At 38.1% G+C, this 20,271-nt stretch overlaps 1 protein-coding gene across 8 annotated transcripts; it reads right to left on the bottom strand.

Annotated features, from left to right (window-relative positions):
• Window positions 1-2,178: 2,178 nt before the first annotated feature.
• On the bottom strand, window positions 2,179-19,869 carry LOC133863414 (histone-lysine N-methyltransferase ASHR2). 8 transcript variants are annotated; one of them, XR_009899389.1, is made up of 3 exons: window positions 18,512-19,868; window positions 7,714-7,765; window positions 2,179-2,282 (listed from the first exon to the last, which is right to left on the bottom strand). XR_009899389.1 is itself a non-coding variant. In XM_062299366.1 (2 exons), the coding sequence occupies exon 1, from the start codon at window positions 19,790-19,792 to the stop codon at window positions 18,539-18,541; it is 1,254 nt and encodes a 417-aa protein (XP_062155350.1). In that variant the 5' UTR covers window positions 19,793-19,869; the 3' UTR covers window positions 18,028-18,389; window positions 18,512-18,538. The 8 variants fall into 8 exon arrangements, 1 of the variants encoding a protein (XP_062155350.1); XR_009899390.1 differs by lacking the exon at window positions 2,179-2,282 and adding an exon at window positions 5,915-6,250; XR_009899387.1 differs by lacking the exon at window positions 2,179-2,282 and adding an exon at window positions 6,268-6,831.
• Window positions 19,870-20,271: the final 402 nt, after the last annotated feature.

The raw sequence follows: 20,271 nt of genomic DNA, 5'->3' as shown, positions 1-20,271 counted from the left end.
TTAAATGATGTATCATCAAAATAGAGGTCATTTAACTCGAATCCTCTTCACCTTTTTGTGTAAATTTGTAAAAAAAAAATTATGAATAAAATTTATTATTTTAAAAAATATATCACTATTTTATAGGACGATAACACATTATTTTAGAACCATTTTTAAAAATTAAAATCTGAAAAGTAAAGCATTTTTCCCATCGATTTATTCTAAGCTTTTTCTTTTCTGGGCCGCCTCCATTTGACGCCCAATAAATATCTTTTATCTTCCTTTTCAAAGAAAAAAAAGAATATCTTTTATCTTCCTATAAATATCTTCCCCTATGAATTAATTGAACTATTTATTGTTACATTTCTAAAAAATCTGTAATGGAGCCCCCGTATCACAAGGAAACGGCGCAAATCACGTCAATGATCGGACCAAATCTTTCATATTCCCTAGCTAGTTCATCTACAAACACTCATCTTGTTGGATTAATGTCAATCAGTTATTCCCGGGAATATCATTATCCGTACGTAACAGTACGCCGGCCACCTTCATCTCCCAATGAATATATTCCATTTCCATCGTTAGAGATTCTATAATGACTTCTTATAAAAATGTTTTTTTTTACCAAAAAAAAAAAAAAAAAAAAAGCTTTTATCCAACACCAACAAATTTTTGAAAAGGAGACGAGGATGAACTGCAAAAAAGCCATTTTTTCAACTCTTGTGAATATGTATGACTCAAATAGAAAAACAGATATAATAATTGTCGGTGTTTGAAAATAGTGAATCTTTAATTCTTATTATAAATTTCTTTACAAATTAAACCACCACCGGAAACCAGTGGGATGACAAAAAAACGGCCCTAGCCCGAGGAGGCTAGGGGAAGACCAGCGCCAGGGTTGTGGAGCTGTGCTCCCTCCCGGATGTAGATCCGGTGAGGATGGTGTTTTTCTTTTCTTTTGTTGTTTTGTTGTTGTTGGAGCAAACAAAAAGAGTCCCAGACTCTTGCCTATGGGTATGGCGGATGTCGGTAGGGACTCGGTGAAGATGTGCTTTTGCCAGATCTGTAAGCCTTGGCTGGGTATCTGTCGACAGGAGCTTTTCTTTCGTGGTCGCCGGCCTCTTCTAGCTTCGGTTGTCACTCGACGGATCTGCGTGGTTCTCTCCTGTGCGGCGCGTGGCCAGCACGCGCCGGGGAGTGTCTACCCTGGGTTAGCGCGTGAGGGCCACCGCTTGCTTTTCCGGCTTCGTTTCGTGCCGATCTAGTCTTCTGGAGGTCGCTCGATGGCGGGAAGGGTTCCCGGTTTCGGTGCGTGTTCAACATGCCCTGTGATCCGGTCGCGGTTTTCATGGTGTTGATTGTTTGGTCTTTTTCTGTTTGTATTTGTAAATTCTTGTTCTTTACTCACAGTCTACCACTTGGTAGCTGCTTCAAGACAGGATTCTCTTGTCTTTGTGGATGGAATTTCTTCAATTTCATTCACTACCCTCGCCTACGGGCACTGTTGTAACCTTCGGTGTTGCTCCTTTGCTGCTTTGCTAGTGTTTTCATTATGAGGCGTTGCCTCAATGAAGGTTTTGGAGTTTCGTTCAAAAAAAAAAAGTGGTAGTTCATAATTAGGGAATCATTTCACCACTTATGAACGACACAATTTGTAAAAAACATTTGTGTTAAAATTAACAAAACAAACATGACAGGTGAAATCTTATGTGTACAGTGACGGAATAACACAAAAAATAAAAATTTAAACTACAAAGTTTGTTGCTATATATTGATATATATATATGCACTTTTGAGAAGTATTCCACGTATAATTAACGAACATGTTATAACGAATGGTGGTTAAATCTTCGAAACTTATGAACTGAGGGTGAATGAGCTTCCAAAATCATAAGACTTTTCTTGCGAGTACGAGATATATATATATATATATATAGCGGTAAAAATTAACTCATTTTGTACTGATTAAATAGTTAATTTTGATTACTAAAAAGTTGTATGATAATCATATTACAATTAATATTCTACATAACATTACTCATTCTCAACCCACAAAAGCACAAAGTTGAAAACAAAAAGCGGAAAGCAACCGCCCCCACTAAGTAGCATATGCGTTCTGCTTCAGAATTCCAAAGCTATCAACAGCCAAATATAACAAAACAAGAAAAGAACAAAACAATGAAAAGTTGTATGAAGCAATGACTAATTAACACTCCATGCGCGAAAGAATTAGGTGCAAATCAAGGTAAAAGGGCCACGATGGAACAAGACAACCGAAAGGAGGGATCGATTTTGAAGAACTATATAAAACAAAAATTAGACGAATTAATTTCTCCATCCAAGAGATAACAAATTTTGGATCTAATTAAGACAGACAGCCAACTGTAAATAATTATGTGAACATTGAGGGAAGATATATACTTTATCACTAGTATTTTCTTTTGATCAACATTGTTATGCCAATGCTACCCATTCACTAATTAGCCAATAATCAATCAAAAAAAAAAAAAACTAATTAGCCAATAACCTTTTACATTTCTTTCTTTTCTTTTTTAAATATTAATGATTGGAGGCGACTAAAGCAGTGACTCTGTTTTATTTTTATTAATTAGTGACTAGCAAAAGAAAGACATTTTCAACTTTTGAATTGACTCAAAGTTAAGATCAAGATTTTTTATTTATTTATTTATTTTTGAATTCCTAGTGTATTTTATCCAGTAAATTTCCTCAAATCTCAACAGTTATTATTTAATTAAAAAAAAAATGTTAGAATTTGAAGAAATCTACTCAATACAATACTCTAAAAATTATGAAAATTTTTGATCTAATGTCTCAAATATTAGTATGATATATATACATATGGTGAGGAGAAGTTGCCTGCTCCACTTACAATAGGATCCACATATTAAATGCTAACGCTGTTATCAAGGCTGCAGTTACATAGCGCTTTCAAATGCGTAAACAAAATTAAAGAATCTTTGTGAATTAGGTTACATGTCGAAAGCTCACCCAAAATAAGAGGGAGCAGGTACTATCACTACTATTGATTGATTTTGATATAAATAGTGGTCCAAAGTAGAAGTAGAAGTAGAAGGAATCGAGTGACCAATGACCATCATATTGTGGTTAAGACTATATCTAACAGGACAACATTTTAAGCAATGTTATTTATTTTAATTATTCAAACTACTTACTTTTTTCAATATACACTTTGAAAATATTATCTATTCTCTTATTTATTTTCTTTAAATTTTACTCTTCAATATCTTTTTTATTTTTAATTTTAATTTTTTTTTTTCCATCAATCAATGAAATACAGATCAAATAAAGAGTGAGATGATAGAGAAATGGTTAAGAAATTGGATGAAGAAGCTACAATGCATCTTTATAAATGAAAAGACACTGTCGTAGCAACTAGCAGCATATTGATTTAAAGAATCTGAAGATAATATGTTAAAGTGGGGTTTTAAATCCTTATTTATTTGCTAAAAGTTTAAAGAATTTGAAGTTTTAGAGAATAGGGGAAGTGCTCTAAGTTAGTTAGAAAGGTAATCGGTTACCAAAAACATAGTGGAAAATATTAATAAAAAATAAAAAAATAAAACCAGCCGCTTTCATAAGCTCCACTATAGAAGTATTTTTTTTTCTTTTCCCCCCGCAATGGCAATAGATTAATTGTGAAGTGTCTTTTCAGTAAAGCAACAAGGGAAATTGATTCAATAAATTAACATGCAACAACAAGTGCTAATCTCTGACGACCAACGACACTAACAGACCACGCCACAATATTAACAACAGGAGTAAATGTTTAAAGGAAAATGATACTTGAGGACGGTTTACCATCTCCTAACAAACTTTTATATTAAAAAAATAATTTTTTTAATCAAAAACAATTTTTAATGTGACATCAAAAACTGTTTTTTTAAAAAAAAATATTTTTAAAAGAAAAGTGACGGGTAGGACGGTTGTTTTGTCCTGCCTATCACTACTCATGTTCAAATGGTGCCATGGCTGACGACCAAGTGCACAGACACTGACGCATGCGTGGGCGTGGAGAAACAGATCTGGAAACGTCATTGCTCAAGCTGTCATAAGATGACAGCCAGATTGACAACAAACAAATAGATGGGATAGACCGGAGGGGCTGGTTTAATGGCAAGTATTTAGTCTCACCTGGTTTGGTAAAGATTTTCTGATTTTACCCCCTATGTGTTTTTCGTAAAAAAAAAAAAAAAAAAACAAATTTTCATGTACTGGATGGATGTTAAGGAGACAAAATTCATGTCTGGTAAGGTCTTGAGACGTCTTCTCCGGACTACGGATCTCTCAGATTGTGGACTTGTTTTAAGCTTCTCCTGACCGTATGGTTGCATCCAGCTTGAAAAAGAAAAGGCAATAGAATACACGAGGACATGACGAGAGTGGTGGGTGTTGACAGAAAATGATAAAAATAATAAAATACAGCCACCCAGAGATGACAAGTTTTTAATTTATTTTTTTTCCGTACCTCATCAATGAACCACAATATTCTTTACCAACGCCCAGCAGAAAGCGCGCAATGGCTCATTATAAAATTACAGCAAACTCCCTGTGATCTCTGATTGAATACACAAACAAATCACAGAATTTCCTCTAAGACGAATTCAGTGAGCAAAAGTTCACTAACATCAACTTGCTTTCATCCTCGCTTTTTCTTTTTTTTCTTTTTTTGGTATAACCTTTTGTTATTTTATTTTTTAAAATTTTAATAATGTTATAAAGGGTATTTTTGCCATTAAGGGAACATTAACATTTTTTAATAGATTAGGATAGGAGTGGGCAAAATATTCAACTACCGCTATCGACCACCTACTGCCTATACCGAATTCCGGTGGTCTATTAGTCAGTATAAAAAATGTATACCAAAGTCGATTCGGTTCGGTTAATCGAAATAGTTATTTTTTGTCGGCTAACCGAACTAAACCAAACCGCTACCCAACCGACCGAATTGAACTGAACTAACCGTAGATAAGCTTGTCTACAAGTCTACCGATCTACGTATTGGGAAGACGTAGATAAAGTTGTAACTGATTGTCTAAGAGTTGGAATTGAATATGAAAAGGGAGGGATTGAGTGGAAAATAGCTGGCTGTGTTGTAGTTGTTGATAAGGTGGGGATAAGATAAGGCTACGTAGCATTAGCTTTATTGGCAGCAAGATTTCAGTGAGGTTTTGGTTGATTTCTAACGCCCATTCTCATACAACTCCTTAACCGTTAGATTCACATCTTCAATCTTCACCGTTCAACCAAATTTTACTGTGCATTGCTATTAGCTATCATGCACGCCAGCAATCACGCATGTCATTCATCTTCTCAACTCTCAAGACCTGCTCCTTTTCACCTTTGTTCCTTCCAAACCCTTCACAGCCTTCTTCTTCCTTCTTCCTAACCATTCACAAATCACACTATGCCGCACATCTCCTCCCAACGTCTTCAAACTAATTCACCATTGGTATGCTTGATTATTGCATTTTTGTTATGCCCAATTCATATGGAGGGGTATGATCTTTTCCTAGTACTTTTGAGTAATAAACTATGTTTTCCAGTATTTTTGTGCTAACCGATCAAACTAATCGTCTTTTAACCGATTCCACCAACTTATCCGATTTAACCAAAAATATCAAAATTAAAAGTTGTCAAAATAAAGTCGGTGAGTTAACCGACTTTAACCGATTTTAACAGTAACCGAACTGAAAACACCCATACCGACACCGACCGAACCGATACCCACCTCTAGTTTAGAAGAGAACATTGACACAATTGGTAGTTTTTGTTTTTTTTTTTTTTGGGTGGGGGGGGGGGGGAGGGGGCTGGGAGACATTAACAATAAAATGGTAGTTTAAAAGAGTTACGGGTACTTTTTCCCCTTTTTTTTTTCCTTTTTTTTTTTTTCTTCTTTCTTCCGTAGCTCATCAATGAATCACAATATTCTTGACCAACGCCTAGCAGAGAGCGCGCAATGGCTCATTATAAAATTACAGCAAACTCCCTCTGATCTCTGATTGAATACACAAACAAATCACAGAATTTCCTTTGAGACGAATTCAGTGAACAAAAGTTCACTAACATCAACTTGCATTTCAGAGCATGCTTTTGATCCTTGCCTTTTTTTCCTTTTTGTGCCCTATGAAAGGAAGATCCCCTAGCCTTCAATCAGTCTGTTTTAAGTCTTGTAGCATGCTGATACTTGACTTCTTCCTTCTTGTGTCTAATGAAATTGTTAATATATCTGGAAGAAGAAGAAGAGAAGAAGAATCATCCTAGCCTTCAATCAGCGTGGTAATAAGCCTTGTATCCCACTACACCATTACAGGCCTTTAATTTGAAAGAACTTTTACACTTCACAAACTAAAAATTTGGATTATGGCTACATAAGTATATCACTTGGCACTTGGCAGCAGCAACATTTATCCATCCATAAATGCCATGAGTAATAATCTCCCTCAACAAGCACCGCAAAATGCTAGTTGGCCTATACCAAGAAAATCTACAAAGTACGAATTAAAGATGGTTTTTAAAGAAGAGAAAAATATTACAAGGGAGAGTCTTTTCCAGCGCCATCCAGCCAGAGATACAGATAAGGGCATGATGAATGAATTCTCCTCTTTGCAAGCTTGCAACAACAACACAGAATATCTATTGTCAAGAATGTACCAAGTTATGGATGGCACGAAACAATCCCATATTAAGTTGATCCAGAGCAGAATGTCATTGGACTAACTCAACGAGTCTTGACAAAAGTATTGATCAATTTATCCCAGAAGCCCGACAATTAGATTGCAAACCCAGGAATTTCTGCAACATGCCTGCCTTCATAGTTTCAAACCATATACTCCTGGATAAGTTTGATGACTTTCTAACCATAATAACAAGTCTTTTTTTTTTTATAAGAACCATAATAACAAGTCTTGCCAACTGTATTAATGATATTGCCAACTGTATTAATGAAAAAGGGATTTTAACATCAATACTATTTGGTAATTACAAATAATATGATCTAAGGTCCTCTTCTACCCTCCTCCCACTCTTTTTCTCTTGCCGGGGCGTAACTCATAAGCTTTGTTTCACCAACTTCACTTCCTACAGTAGAGCATTGCTCTCATTATCCTAAGGACTAATCTGGTTTCCACATGGATATATGATTTATGCAACAATTGGATCTACCCCAGATAAACACTATTCATAACTTCGTTGCGGTGAAACATGCTTGGATTGGAAGTGCATGGTACGGTCATCATATTTCATTCCAGAACTTGTCTTCCTATTTCATTAAAAAATAAGCTTAAATCCTTTACACAGACATGTGGTTTAACACGAAATCAAACAGACAGTTTTAAAAAGTATTGCAGATGGGACCAATGAAATCTGATAAATGCAATTGGTACTTCCATTCAACAATTTAACAGCATACCACCTCAAACCAATCAGCGATTGACACGTGTCCCATATGTGATATGCCTCATTAATATTACTTGGAAATAGAACCGCCGTATACCTCATGAAAAAAATTCGAATGATTCTATAAAGGAAAAAAAAAATTACTTGGAAATAGAAAACGTACTATGTAACTCTATGTTTCGGCACAACTCTTCAGCAATTACACAAGCAAAAGAGAATTATGCACATATGTCAGAATGCAACCAAAAAAAAAAAAAAAAAAACAGTAATAATTTCCTTGGAAAATATTATTACCTTTTCAACTGGCACGGGCAAGAAGATAATTTGGAATCGCAGTCATTCCAACCTGAAATAGTAGTGAGAAATTAAATTTCCAGTCACTCTCTCTTCAACTAAACGTAGCATCAATCATCCCATTACAATCGCAATGATGAAAACAACAATAATCAGAGAAGAAACAAAACATGACATCAAGGAGACATGTATTATTGAATTAAGACTAATATTGTGAATCCAGTCAACAATGCACCAGCAAGGCTTAGAAATTCAAGTAACTTTCTGTCTTAGATAACATTCACATATCACTGGATGGATCTAGCGAAGCAGAGCCTCTTTGGCTGTAGCTGAGGTGGTAAATGGGTTAGGGTTTGCAGTTTGGTTCGAGAACTTAGATGCCATTCCGATCTTCAAGTTCTCAAGATTATAAGGAAGGAAAGAACACATCAAGAGAAGCATAAATGTCTAGATTGCCTATGGCCGACTATGTAAAAATTACCATGCAAATAATAACCTTACTATTTGCTTTATTAAAGTTTCAACCTTCTGCAAAGCATCTAGTCACGAGGCCTTCCGGTCCAAGCCCCTTCTGCAGAACATCTAGTCACGAGGCACTCTGATCCAAGCCTCTTTCGGTGCGTTTCACCTCAATAAAAGCAGAAAGAATCTATTTTCTGCAAGCACTCTGGACAGCTTAGTTAAGAACAACTGGAATCCAATAATTCCAGTCCCCCTCTCCATCTATAAAAGGATCCTAACTCAGAGTCTCAGACATTCAAGATAGGCTGAAAAATACAACCTACTTCAGTTTTCAGAGATCCTTTGCAACCCATTACAAAAATATTGTAATCTACTTTCATAAGCTTTCAAAAATCATGTGCACATACGTTTTCAACGTTCTGAGATTTCATTAATAAACCTTATTATCTGTAAGTATTTGATTATCTGTAATAATCAAATCCAGTTATTTTCAAATATCTTATGTTTATTATTGAACAAAGCCAGGGCTGGCAAAACGGGTATGTGGGTCGACCCGTTTATAACCTGTGGAGACCCGCGACCCGTTTAAGCTAGACCCAAACACGACCGATTTATGTTAACGAGTCGGAACTCCAGACATGACAAGGCAATTTTCACGAGTCACCCGACACGACCCGTGAAACCCGTTTAGCATAATGGGTCGTTTCCAAGCCCTCAAATCAAGACCCTTTGTCCTCCCTAATTCATCTTCTACTTCTCTATCACCACCGCAAAACTCTCAGAAATCAACCACGTCTAGTGTGGACGAAGATGTGCTCTCTGCCAGATTCGTTGCTCTCAAGGGCTCTCACAGAATTCCTGCAAATCCCAAGTTATCATCCCCCGATGATGATGCTACTGAGGATGAAGAAGATGAAGTGGAGAAGTTGATTTAGTGGGCTAAGGATGCCGCTCGTCTCGAGCGCTCTCCTCCGTCCGACGACGACAGAGCGAAGTTGGCAGCGATGTCGGCAGCGAGGGGAGGGCAGAGAGAGAGAGAGAGCGTCAAGTGGGAGGAAGAAGAAGAAAATGGAAGAAGAGGAGGGGGCGGTGCTGAAGGAAAAAGAAATTAGGCTTTTTTTTTTTGTTTTTTCTCTTCTCTACCTAGGGCCGTTTCCACGCAACGCGCACGTCGCACACTATTCAAAGAAAAAATCAAAAATTCTTGGCCGCGCGATCTTATAGCAGAATGGACTATTGAGTGAAGAATGACAACTCCTTTCCAGCTTTCCTCGTCTTGTCATTTCAACTTTCCATATAAATGAGTTTGAATCCTTTTTCATTTCCTTGAGCCCAGTGCAGTAGTGCACTGTGTTTATTAATGCTTCTCTACGTCTTAGGCTAATCACATTTCCTTTTCTTTTCTTTTTTTTAATAAAATTTAAAAAATAAATAATAATAATAATCGTGTCTGGCGGGTCACCCACGAGTGACTTGCGACACGACCCGCCAGGCCAAAATAAACGGGTCAACCCGTTTCAGGAGTAAACCTAAACCTGCTAATTTCATGTCGTGTTCGCGTCGGGTTATCAAGTCGTGTCAAAATTGCCAGCCCTAAACAAAGGTATAAATCTGTCTTTGTCACTCCTTTTGGTTACTATAAATAGAATGTAATGCCATTCGGTCTGAAAAATGCCCCTATGAATTCCAAAATATCATGAATGAGATATTCAATCCCTTTAGTCACTTTTCTATAGTCTATGACTCTATATTGATGATGTTCTCATCTTCTCTAAGTCTATAGAAGAACACTGGAAACACCTAAACACCTTTGTCAACATTGTTTGCATTTAGAACAAGTTATCTTTTTCTTGAAGTCTTGTTTTTTTTTTACTAGTTTCTCTTGTCTTTTTACTAGACAAGCGTGACCAATGTTTTCTTTGTTTACCTTTCTTGTAAAAATTAGTATTATCTTGGAAATTTTTTCTTTTATATTTCTTGCAATAATTATTTTTACTGAAAGATGTTTCTTTGACTCTTTTTCTTCGTGATGGTGTCGCCAAAGGTAGACCATACTATTCACAGAAGTTACCCATCTCGTATTTTGCCTTTCTTTTATCTTTACCAGCTTGATTACTAATTTTCATATCAATGCACATTATATATATATATATATATATATATATATATATATATATATATATATATATATATATATATATATATATATCTTGTCAAATTGTGATTAGACTTGATGTGACACGTCATTAAATTATTGAACGGAAATACTAATCGTGTTTACCAAATGTCCACAAGTACTATCTGTGATACTTTTTGAAATCGAAGGGTCTATTTGATTTCTCATTAAACTACAGGTACCAAAAAAGCAATTGACCCTTAAAAATAAGGGGAAAAAAATCATATTTAGCTCCTAGGTTTTCACTTAATTTAAATTTACTCTCTGTGTTTCCAATTTCAACAATCAAGGCTTTTGCTCAGGTTTTAAAAAGGTCCCTCTGTCACTTTATTGTCAAAGTTAATGATTTTTCATATGCCACATTTGACACATCATGCACAATGTCAATGTCGCTTCAACAAATTTGTCACATCAGTCAAGTGCCCCGTCATCCACACAGCAAAAAAAAAACAACCCGCCTACAATGAGTGAAACAACAATACAGAGATGCATTGAAGATCTTACCCCTACCCACAACACCCACTTCAGTCTATCCCTCCCCCTTTTAGCTCCCACTCCCACTTGAGCTGGTCCTCCATCAAGCTTTCAAGTCAATCACTCAAAAAAGGTTCATGAAATAACATCCTCCACATTGAAATTCAATTCTATTTGCAACCCATTTGTCCATTTTCTTCACAGATTGATGTAGCATGGTGTAGTGGTTTGTATATTAAATAAACACACAAGTCACAACTCTTCCATAAGACCAAGAAAATTCAAGGCTTTGAGGGAAAATAGAAGAAAAATCACCTTTGGTGAGTTTCTTATTGAAAACTGAGAATAAACAACATAACATGCTGGCCAAACTGTCCTTCTTAGGCTTAAATAAAATAAGATTGCAACCCATAGAAAACAAGACTAAAATATCTTGCCACAACTCGGTCAATCGACCTGCATACTAATACAACAAAACCCTATTTTTAAATGCGAAAAAACCCTAATGAACTATCCTCGGTCGATTGAACATCGACTGAAAACCTCAGGTTTCACTAACAGGACTTGATGCATCGTCTCGATCGATCAACTAAGGTTGAGGCATCAACCGAGGCCCTCGGGAATTAATACCAAACATCACAATGCATTCTTGATCGATTGAGAATTGCCCCAGTCGAACAAGAATCTCCAGTCCAGTTTTCTTCATGAATTTGTTTTCCTCTCAGTCTACATCATCATCCCCGAGTTGGAGAGAATTCACCCTCAAATTCGCATCGTCAGCAAATGAGTCACCCATGTAAGGAACAAGATGCTTAACATTAAATACATCGACCATCTTGATATGACTTTGAAGCTTCAGCTAATAAGCAATAGGTAGGGGTGGGCATTTTGGTTGCCTGCCTGTCGTCATCGCATCGCTACCGCCGGTTGGTGGCCTGTAGGCCAGTTGTCGGGTACGTAGGTGGAAAGGATCCTAAAATATTGGTATTCCGACTCGACCCAACCCTACAAAGGATAAAACTATAATTTAATAGTTTACTCAAACGACATCACTTCTTACCAAACAAAAATGAAGCTGTTTTACGTGCGTATATATTCATCGCTACCAAACCCTACATCCACTTCAATCACTCACTCACTCTTCACCAAAGACCAAACTCTCCTTTGTTTCTCACTCTCTAGAAGCTTCATCTTCTTCCCATCTCACTGGCCACTGCCAATCAAAAATCACTGTTACACATGCTAGAAGCTTGCTCGCCTCACTCAATCTCAAAGGTCAAAGCTTGCTCAATCGAACAGTGTTTGTTATCAACGAAGTTGTTTCGTAATGGATTGTGGATTGGAATATTTATTTGAATAGTAGTAAGAAATTATTAATGTGATATAAAATTTGAGAATGTTTTATAGAAAAGTGAAAAAGTTTTATTTTGTAGTAGGTTTTTTTATTTGAATAGTAATAAAAAAATTATTGATGTGATGTAAAAAGTGTAAAAAAGTTAGAATGTTTTTTATCTGATATTTTTGGGGGAAGTGAAATGGGAATTGAAAATTTGGCCTTTGGTTACCAAACAGCTTCAACATATTGTGATTATCGTCATGTGTCATGAGCCCATGACGCCGCCAATCTTTTTCCCTTCTCACCACCACTCACATCGAAAAAGTCTCCAGTAGTCCAATCTTTCATTCTTTCTTACAACAAGTTTATTAAACTCTCCCACATGAAACATGTCTTTCTTCAACACAACCCACACCAAATCCCCTTCTTCAAACTCCACAGAATGCTGCTTCTTTTCCGCACTTGCCTTATAGTTGGCCACAAAATCTTGCAAATGCTTATCAGTAGCTTTGTGAACCTCCTGAATTTGAGCAATAGATTTTATGCCTTAGTATTCACCCTCTTCAAATCATGAATAGGAGCCAAATCCAATGGTGCACGCAGATTGGTCCCATAGACAACAAAGAATGAACTAAAGCAAGTGCTCCGATTTGTAGACTGATTGTAGGCGAACTCCACTTAAAATAGTTTCTAATCCCACAACTTAAGATGATCCCCCACTAAACTCCAAAGCAAATCTCCCATAGAACGATTAACTACCTCCGTTTTCCCATCAATTAAAGGATGATAGGCACCACTAAAGTCAATCTTGGTATTGGACAATCTCCACAAACATCTCCAAAAATGGCTAAAGGAACCGAGTGTCCCAATCAAAAACAATTGATAATGGCAATCCATGAAGACAATATACTTCCCAAAAGTACAATTGATCCACATTGAACGCATCAAAAGTCTTCTTGCAAGCAATTAAATGGGCTACAGAGAATCAATCAACCACAACAAAGATGAAATGTTGTGCTTTTAGCAACCCCAAAACGAAGTCCATGCTTACATTAGTCCACGAATCCGGAATTAGAAGTGGCTTGTACAACCCCAACATTAGTGGCATTACCCTTGGACACTTGGCAAAACTAGCATCCCCTCACAAACTTTGCTACCTCCTTCTGCAAATTCGGCTAGGCTATTTCATGGTGGGGCACTAGTCGAAGCCACCTCGCTAGGCTGCACATTCAGCTACCCTCTAGTTTGTGTAGGTCGTGGCACCGCACCACGTGTAGGGGTGTGGGAATAAGGCGATTACTACCCCTATTACCTCCTCCTACCAACCCCAATGGTCTCCAGCAAAACATTTTCTCAAAGTGCAAAGCCCTCTGGTGGGCTCCAGAAACATGAAGAGGATCAAAGAAATTTAAAGCATCTTGAAACTGTTGTCTCAGACCTCCAATGTATTTAAAAGCAACTGACCATCGGACTCCACTGTGTAATCATCCACAATCTATGCTCCTTGCCCAAGGTTCTGAAGCTGTTTCTACATGATCCTCACATAATTATGGTGCAAGAATGTGGCTCTCATATGCTTCAATAGTTTCTCCCAACTATTGATCTTTGCCTTCCATTGTCGTACTCTACTTTGCTTCAATAATTGCCGCCACCCAGCAGCTCTTCCCCTAAACTTAGTTGCCAGGAAAGGAACTCTCCAATCATCAGATACCTCTGTGAAATCCAAGACTTCCTCCACAGCGACTACCCAATCCAAGAATTCTTCAAGTTGCAAAGAACTTTGGAATTTTGGTATGTCAAGTTTGAACCCGAACTCCCATCTGCTAGCGTTGCTTGTAACCAAGGACGCTCTCTCTTTGCTCCACGCTCCACAAAAGGATAAATTTGCTCATCCTTGACGCTAAACTCGTCTTCCTCCTCAACAAAATGCGGTTTTGGTTGACAGAGACGCTAGTTTGCACCACCCATGGCGGCAACTTGTTCGGTTAATGCTCCAATTTGATCTCCAAACCTCTCAAATTGCTCATCCAATTGTTGCAAATGTCACATCAGCTGCTCATCATGTGTTGCCTCCTCCCATTTGTACAATTCACTAATACTTGCATGTTTGTTTCCTCCTTCACGTGGTCCTCTACACGCAATTGTAGGAAACAAAACCTCGGCTTCTAATACCAACTTATGTGGCGTGGAGAAGTGTTTCGCATATTCAAGGTTTTGATGAAAAATTGAAGAAAATTCACCCTTGGTGAGTTTCTTATTGAAAACTGAGAATAAACAACATAACATGTAAGCCAAATCGTCCTTATTAGGATTAAATAGAAAATAGGGTTGCAACCTTGAAAAATCAAAAGACTAAAATATCTTGGCACAACTCGGTCAATTGAGCTGCGAGTTATTACGACAAAACCCTAATTTTAAATGCAAAACAACACTAATAAACCATCATCGGTCGATTGAGTATAGACCAAGTCATCAACCAAGCGCCTCGAGTTTTACTACAAGGACTTGATGAATCACCTCAGTCGATCAAACTAAAGCTGAGGCATTGACCGAGGCCCTCGAGAATTATACCAAACATCATAATGCATTCTCAGTCGAGCGAGAACTGCCCCTCGATCAATTGAGAATCTCCTATCCAATTTTCTTCATGAATTTGTTTGCCTCTTGGTCTACATCACAAATCCTCTTCGATGTTTTCTTTCTCAAATACCTTTTAAATCTCGCTACTACTTGAGCTGGTCCTTAATCTTTGTTTTTGTTCCATCTGTAATAGACTAACAACCATGAAATTCCCATTTCTCAACCAAATCCCACACTCAAACTTGATTCTCATTTCCATTTCATAGCCCACCTCTTTGTATTTCAACTCCAAGATCTGTTGCCCCCAACATACCCATCAACTCTCGTTGCCACTTAAGCTAACTCAATCTCAATTATAGCTCAATCTCTCAAATAATCTTGAAAATCCTCTCAACTAACTAAACCCCACCTCTGCTCCACTCTCTTTCCCATTGCATGATCCATTCCCTCAAGAACTCCTCGCTCAGATCCATATTCATTTCGTCCTCTCTTCAGATGTCCAAAATGCTTGACAGTGAAGATGTATCTGAGAGACACTACAGCAAAGATGAACTGAAGCAGACACCACAGGGTAGGGGTAGGATCCTCAATGCATCTCTTTTGTTGTTTCACTCATTGTAGGTGGGGTTTTTTTATTTTTATTTTTTACCATGTAGATGTAGATGACAAGGCACTTAACTGACATGGTAAATTTGTTGACGTTGAACTGACACTATGTGCATGACATGTCAACTATGGCCCGCAAAAAATTATTGAAGTGACATATGGACCTATTTGAAACCTAGGCAAAACTTAAGAACCTGATTGTCAAAATTGAAAACACAGTGACTAAATTGAAATCGCACGAAAACCTATGAGCTAAATATGATTTTTCCCTAAAAACCAATTAGGCATCGTTTGGTTCGCGGAATAAACCCCTAGAATGGAATAGCTATTCCTATGGAATAGTCATTCTTTTGTTTGGTAGGGGTCTATTCCTTGGAATAGGTATTCCAATGGGAATACCTATTCATTTACGAAGATGAATACGTATTCCTCTAAAAAATGAGAGGAATAGCTATTCCTTGGGGGTAAATGCAATATTTTACAGAAAAAACCATTATTTTATATTTTATTATTATTATTTTAAAAAAAAAAAAAAAAAAAAACCAAAAAACTAAAAAACCAAACCCTTAACTGGCTGGCCGACCACCCCAATGGGTGGCCGCCCAGCCAGTATATGGAGCCGGGGGTGGTGCGACCACCCCGGGCTCTTTTCGGGGTGGCCTGTGCCACCCCGAACTGCCTTCGGGGGTGGCCGGCCACCCCGAACTGCCTTCGGGGGTGGCCGCGGACCACTCCGGGGGTGGTTGCGGCCACCCCCGTAGTGAATCGGTGGGCGGCCGTCCACCCCAATGGGTGGTTGGCCACCCATGGGTTTTCTTTTTTCCTTTTTTTTTTTTTTTTTTTTTTGTTTTGTTTTTTTTAATAATTTGATTTTTTTTTTTTAAAATGTGGGGTTTTTTTAGTAATTTTGATTGAATTCCAATTAAAATATATGTATTTTTACCAAACTAAATATTAGGAATAGCCATTCCATTCCGCCACCTTCTATTCTTAGGAATGACTATTCATTTTCTTAATGGAATAGTCATTCTGCAAACCAAACGAGACCTTAAGAGTACTTTTTTTATGAATAATAATGAGTTTTATTGAAGAAAGAGGAAAATCCTCGCACACGAAGAGTATACAAGAAAAAAAGAGCACCAAGAACAAGGTGTTATTACAATCTAGAAAACAAATCAGATCTACCAAATTCCCTGAAGAGAATGTAGGAACATGAGCAAGGGCCCAATCTAGGAGGGATCTCAGGAAGGAGGATTTAAGAAGTAGCACACTGGACTCACTATCCTCAAAGATCCAGCAATTTCTTTCTCTCCAAATGCTCCACATTAAAAGGGCTGGAATAACTTTCCAGATAGCTTCTATAAGATGTCCATGCCCAAAAAAACAATAAGATTATATCAAAGACAAAGAACCTCTACTTAAACCACTCCTAATAGTACACATTTTTTTTATGACGATGAACCCTTTCAAGGCAGAGCCAGTTTATGTACCCACCCTTATCAGATAAATCTCGAATCCGTGTAAAGCACCCCCTCCAAGGCAAAAACATTTTGTGTACCCACCCCTATCGGAAAAACCTCAGATAATGGTACCTAGTCCAAGGCAATCAAAGTATTGGCCAAGCAAAAAAAAAAAAAAAAAGCAATGTTGAAGATTAACTGAATGATAAATAGAACAAATTGCCTTGAAATAAATGGGAAGGAAGCTTAACTCGAATGAAAAATATGATTATACACGAGGTTCACACCAAAGATGAGTTGAGACGTATGATTAGTTCCAAAAGCCTGTCTACGTACAACAATATAAATGATGATTAACTGAATCCAGCTCTTGTAGAAAACAATGAGCCTTAAAGATATACTCTTATGCTTCTAACATATTCACAATATATAGGAAGGAAGGCTGCCACAATTGCAATTCAGTTCAGAAGTCATGAAAAATTGGAGCAACATTGTAGAGTAGTGAAGCTATGCCTCGATGAAGCCCAAACACTAAACGCATCATAAAATTGCCATGATTAGCATAACACAGATACGAACAAATGCAACTTTAGTGCCTTGAAAGCAAAAAGATGTTGGGCCCCACTGATTTTGTGGCCCACCAATATGTGTAGGCCGAATTTAGTATTTATCCAACAATGAGCCGCCACATCCATCGGATGCCGTCAAATAGGAACCACGAGTTTTAGGAAAGGGTCGTCTCTTCCTATCCACCAGGATGACCAACCACCCAATTGTAAATGTTGTAAATGTGTTTCCAATGTGTACTTAGGACGACGTGTTTGAGATTTTCAACAATAGAAATGTTTAACTTGTTTCGTCTTTTATATATTGTTATTAAGACCTTCTAGAGCTAGATATCTGCATATACACAGGTGTGTGTATAATTCATGCAGTAGTATCTTCTTTGTATTGTATTCGGCGCAATCCTTTTAGTAAAGGATTGAAGAGTAAAATTGTAATTCAATGGAGAAAGCAATGAGTAGCTACTGTTTACAAAGTGTACATTGTTGGCAAGTCATATTTGATCTCCTTCCATTCCTCACAAGAACTCAAGAAGCAGCTAGCACTTTAACTTCTTAAGCAGAACAAGTGAACGCGCTTCTAATTCTAAATCCATTAAACACACCTTATGTGAATAACAAGACACTAAAACGTGTACTTTGACCTTGAGTTTCTGAATCTAATATTTTTTTTCTGATATGGAGCCTATGTGGAGGATTCAATACGTAAGTAAATCAAAAAAGGGACCAAAGTGAACTCAATTTGATCAAAATTACAACCTTCTGGTGTACTCTTTCAAAAAGACGTTGCAAGCCTAGCACCAAAACACCACAAGATGAGGGCTCACATACCAGCTGATCTTAGTTCTTAATTGTCCTTCACCAACAAACTCTGAAACTTTTTCTTCTCTTAGTGCAAAACGCTCTAGAATTAATTGAATCCCTCTAGAAACTGAATCCGATTTATGGCCATAAAAAATGGCCATTATCCACATTAATTGAATCCCTTTAGAAATTGAACCCGAAACTGAATCCCTGGACTAAGACAATTAACAAAAAAAAAAAAAACTGTCGGAAAATCAAGAGAAGGCAGAGAGTAGCAGAAAGAAAAAGACATGTAAAAAAAAAGGTTTAGATATTAGAGGAAGACAAAGACGCTCACAGTCACAGAGGCAGGAAGGAAGAGAACTCAGTCATCCATGGAAAGCTCGTCTTCTCCTCCACTAGCATCGGCTTGGTCATGCTTGAGGTTGCCGCATACATTACATTCCAAGACGTCAGAGGGAGTAGCGTCGTCCTTGGGGGGCAAAGGAGCCATGGTGCCCCAGCAATTTTCCCTATCACACATGTATCTGATAAAAAAATAGGCGTGAGGGAAATCAGCATCTCCTTGTCCTTGGGAGGATGCCATTTGGTCATGGTGGTCCTCGTCCATCAGCTCGTCTTTCTCCTCCTCTACCTCCTCGGCAACATCATCGTCTTCATGATCGGACCAATTGGCTTCGACCTCGCAGCGGTCACAATGGCAAGTGAAGCCATAGTCCTCCATCAATCTCCTCTGCCTGCTGGCATAATTCTCGTTGACGGGAAAATAGCTCAAGCAGATCTCCCTGCCTTGTGGAACATCATGAACAACGCGAACGATGATGTCGGTGTTGTTGTGGTGGTCGGGGGCGGTGTCGACGTAGTCGAAACGGCAGGCATTAGGAAGGCAGTCGTGGTTGAAGAAAGAAGCATTCGGGTAGATACCATAAGCTCGGACGGAACGTTGGCCATCGTCACGGGAGGAGAAAGGCTCCATCAGCCCAAAGGCATTGAACTTGTCCTTGGCCAGCAATGTGGCCGTGAGTTCCACCGAGAATGGCTCAAGAGTAGGATGAGGAGGGCAGAGGGAGCAGATGAGGGAATGCAGGAATTGCGCAGCGGTGGTGTCAGGGGCGTTAGGCGCGCCCTCAAGGGAGAGCAGAATCTGGAATTGGGAAGGGAAGAAAAGGGCAAGATGGTAGGCGGCCACCAGAAAACGGGCCTGGACCTGGCGTTCCATGGGTTGTTCAAGCACGAGAGAGGGGCAATCTCGAAGACGAGAAAGGGCTTGGCATACCCATGGAGAGTGGGATGATGTGAGCGCAGCGGACAGGCAGTTTTGGCTACAGAATACATGATGATGGGAACAACAAGGGCAAGGCACCACTGAGGTTGAAGAAGAAGAGGATTGTAAGCTTCTGAAGCACTTGGAGCAGTACATGTTGGAAGTGGAGGAGTAAGGGGAAGAAGAGAAAGAGGATTGGTTGATCAAAGGAAGAGCAGAGTAGAGGAGTACGGGAGAGTCCCTGAGGACAACCTGACCAGCCCTCAGTGGCTGGGACGCCACCAGACCCCTCCCTCTCCCTTCTATCTCTGCCATCCTCAGCAACCCACTTGTCTCCGCCGCCGCCTCTGACATCTCTCTCCGCTCTGCCTCAAGGATCCAACAGTCGGCAACTTATTTAGTAGGGTTTAATGCTCAATGGCGTTTCTCACTTTCTCGTACTCTTTTATGCTCTTTTTTCTTCTTTTATTCTTTGGAAAAAGCTTGAGATATTCAACTTTCTTTCTAAACTTCCGGTCCATAATCGGTACTATTATTATATGTCAAGAGTATAAATGTTTAATTATTTCACTGATTATCATTTGTCACCTCACGTATGTAAAAGCTTTCAAGTAAAAGTTGTAGTGATTCTAAAAACACTTTTATATATATATATATATATATATATATATATATATATATATATATATATATATATATATATGATACACATTAATCTTTTGTTTATTTTTTATCCCTTTTTTTTTTTTATAAATTTATTATTCAATCAGTAATATCACATGTTGATTCCATATGGTCTCATATATTCAATGATGAATTTGTCAATTTTTTGG

Source organism: Alnus glutinosa, chromosome 1 (assembly GCF_958979055.1).
Source record: "Alnus glutinosa chromosome 1, dhAlnGlut1.1, whole genome shotgun sequence".
Taxonomy (NCBI): domain Eukaryota; kingdom Viridiplantae; phylum Streptophyta; class Magnoliopsida; order Fagales; family Betulaceae; genus Alnus; species Alnus glutinosa.
Note: the sequence above shows the minus strand (reverse complement) of the source record. Positions and strands in the feature narration are given on the sequence as shown.

Bases quoted from the DNA above. Each gene is read 5' to 3' on its own strand.
- LOC133863414 (XM_062299366.1), bottom strand. From the start codon at position 19,792: ATGTCAGAGGCGGCGGCGGAGACAAGTGGGTTGCTGAGGATGGCAGAG.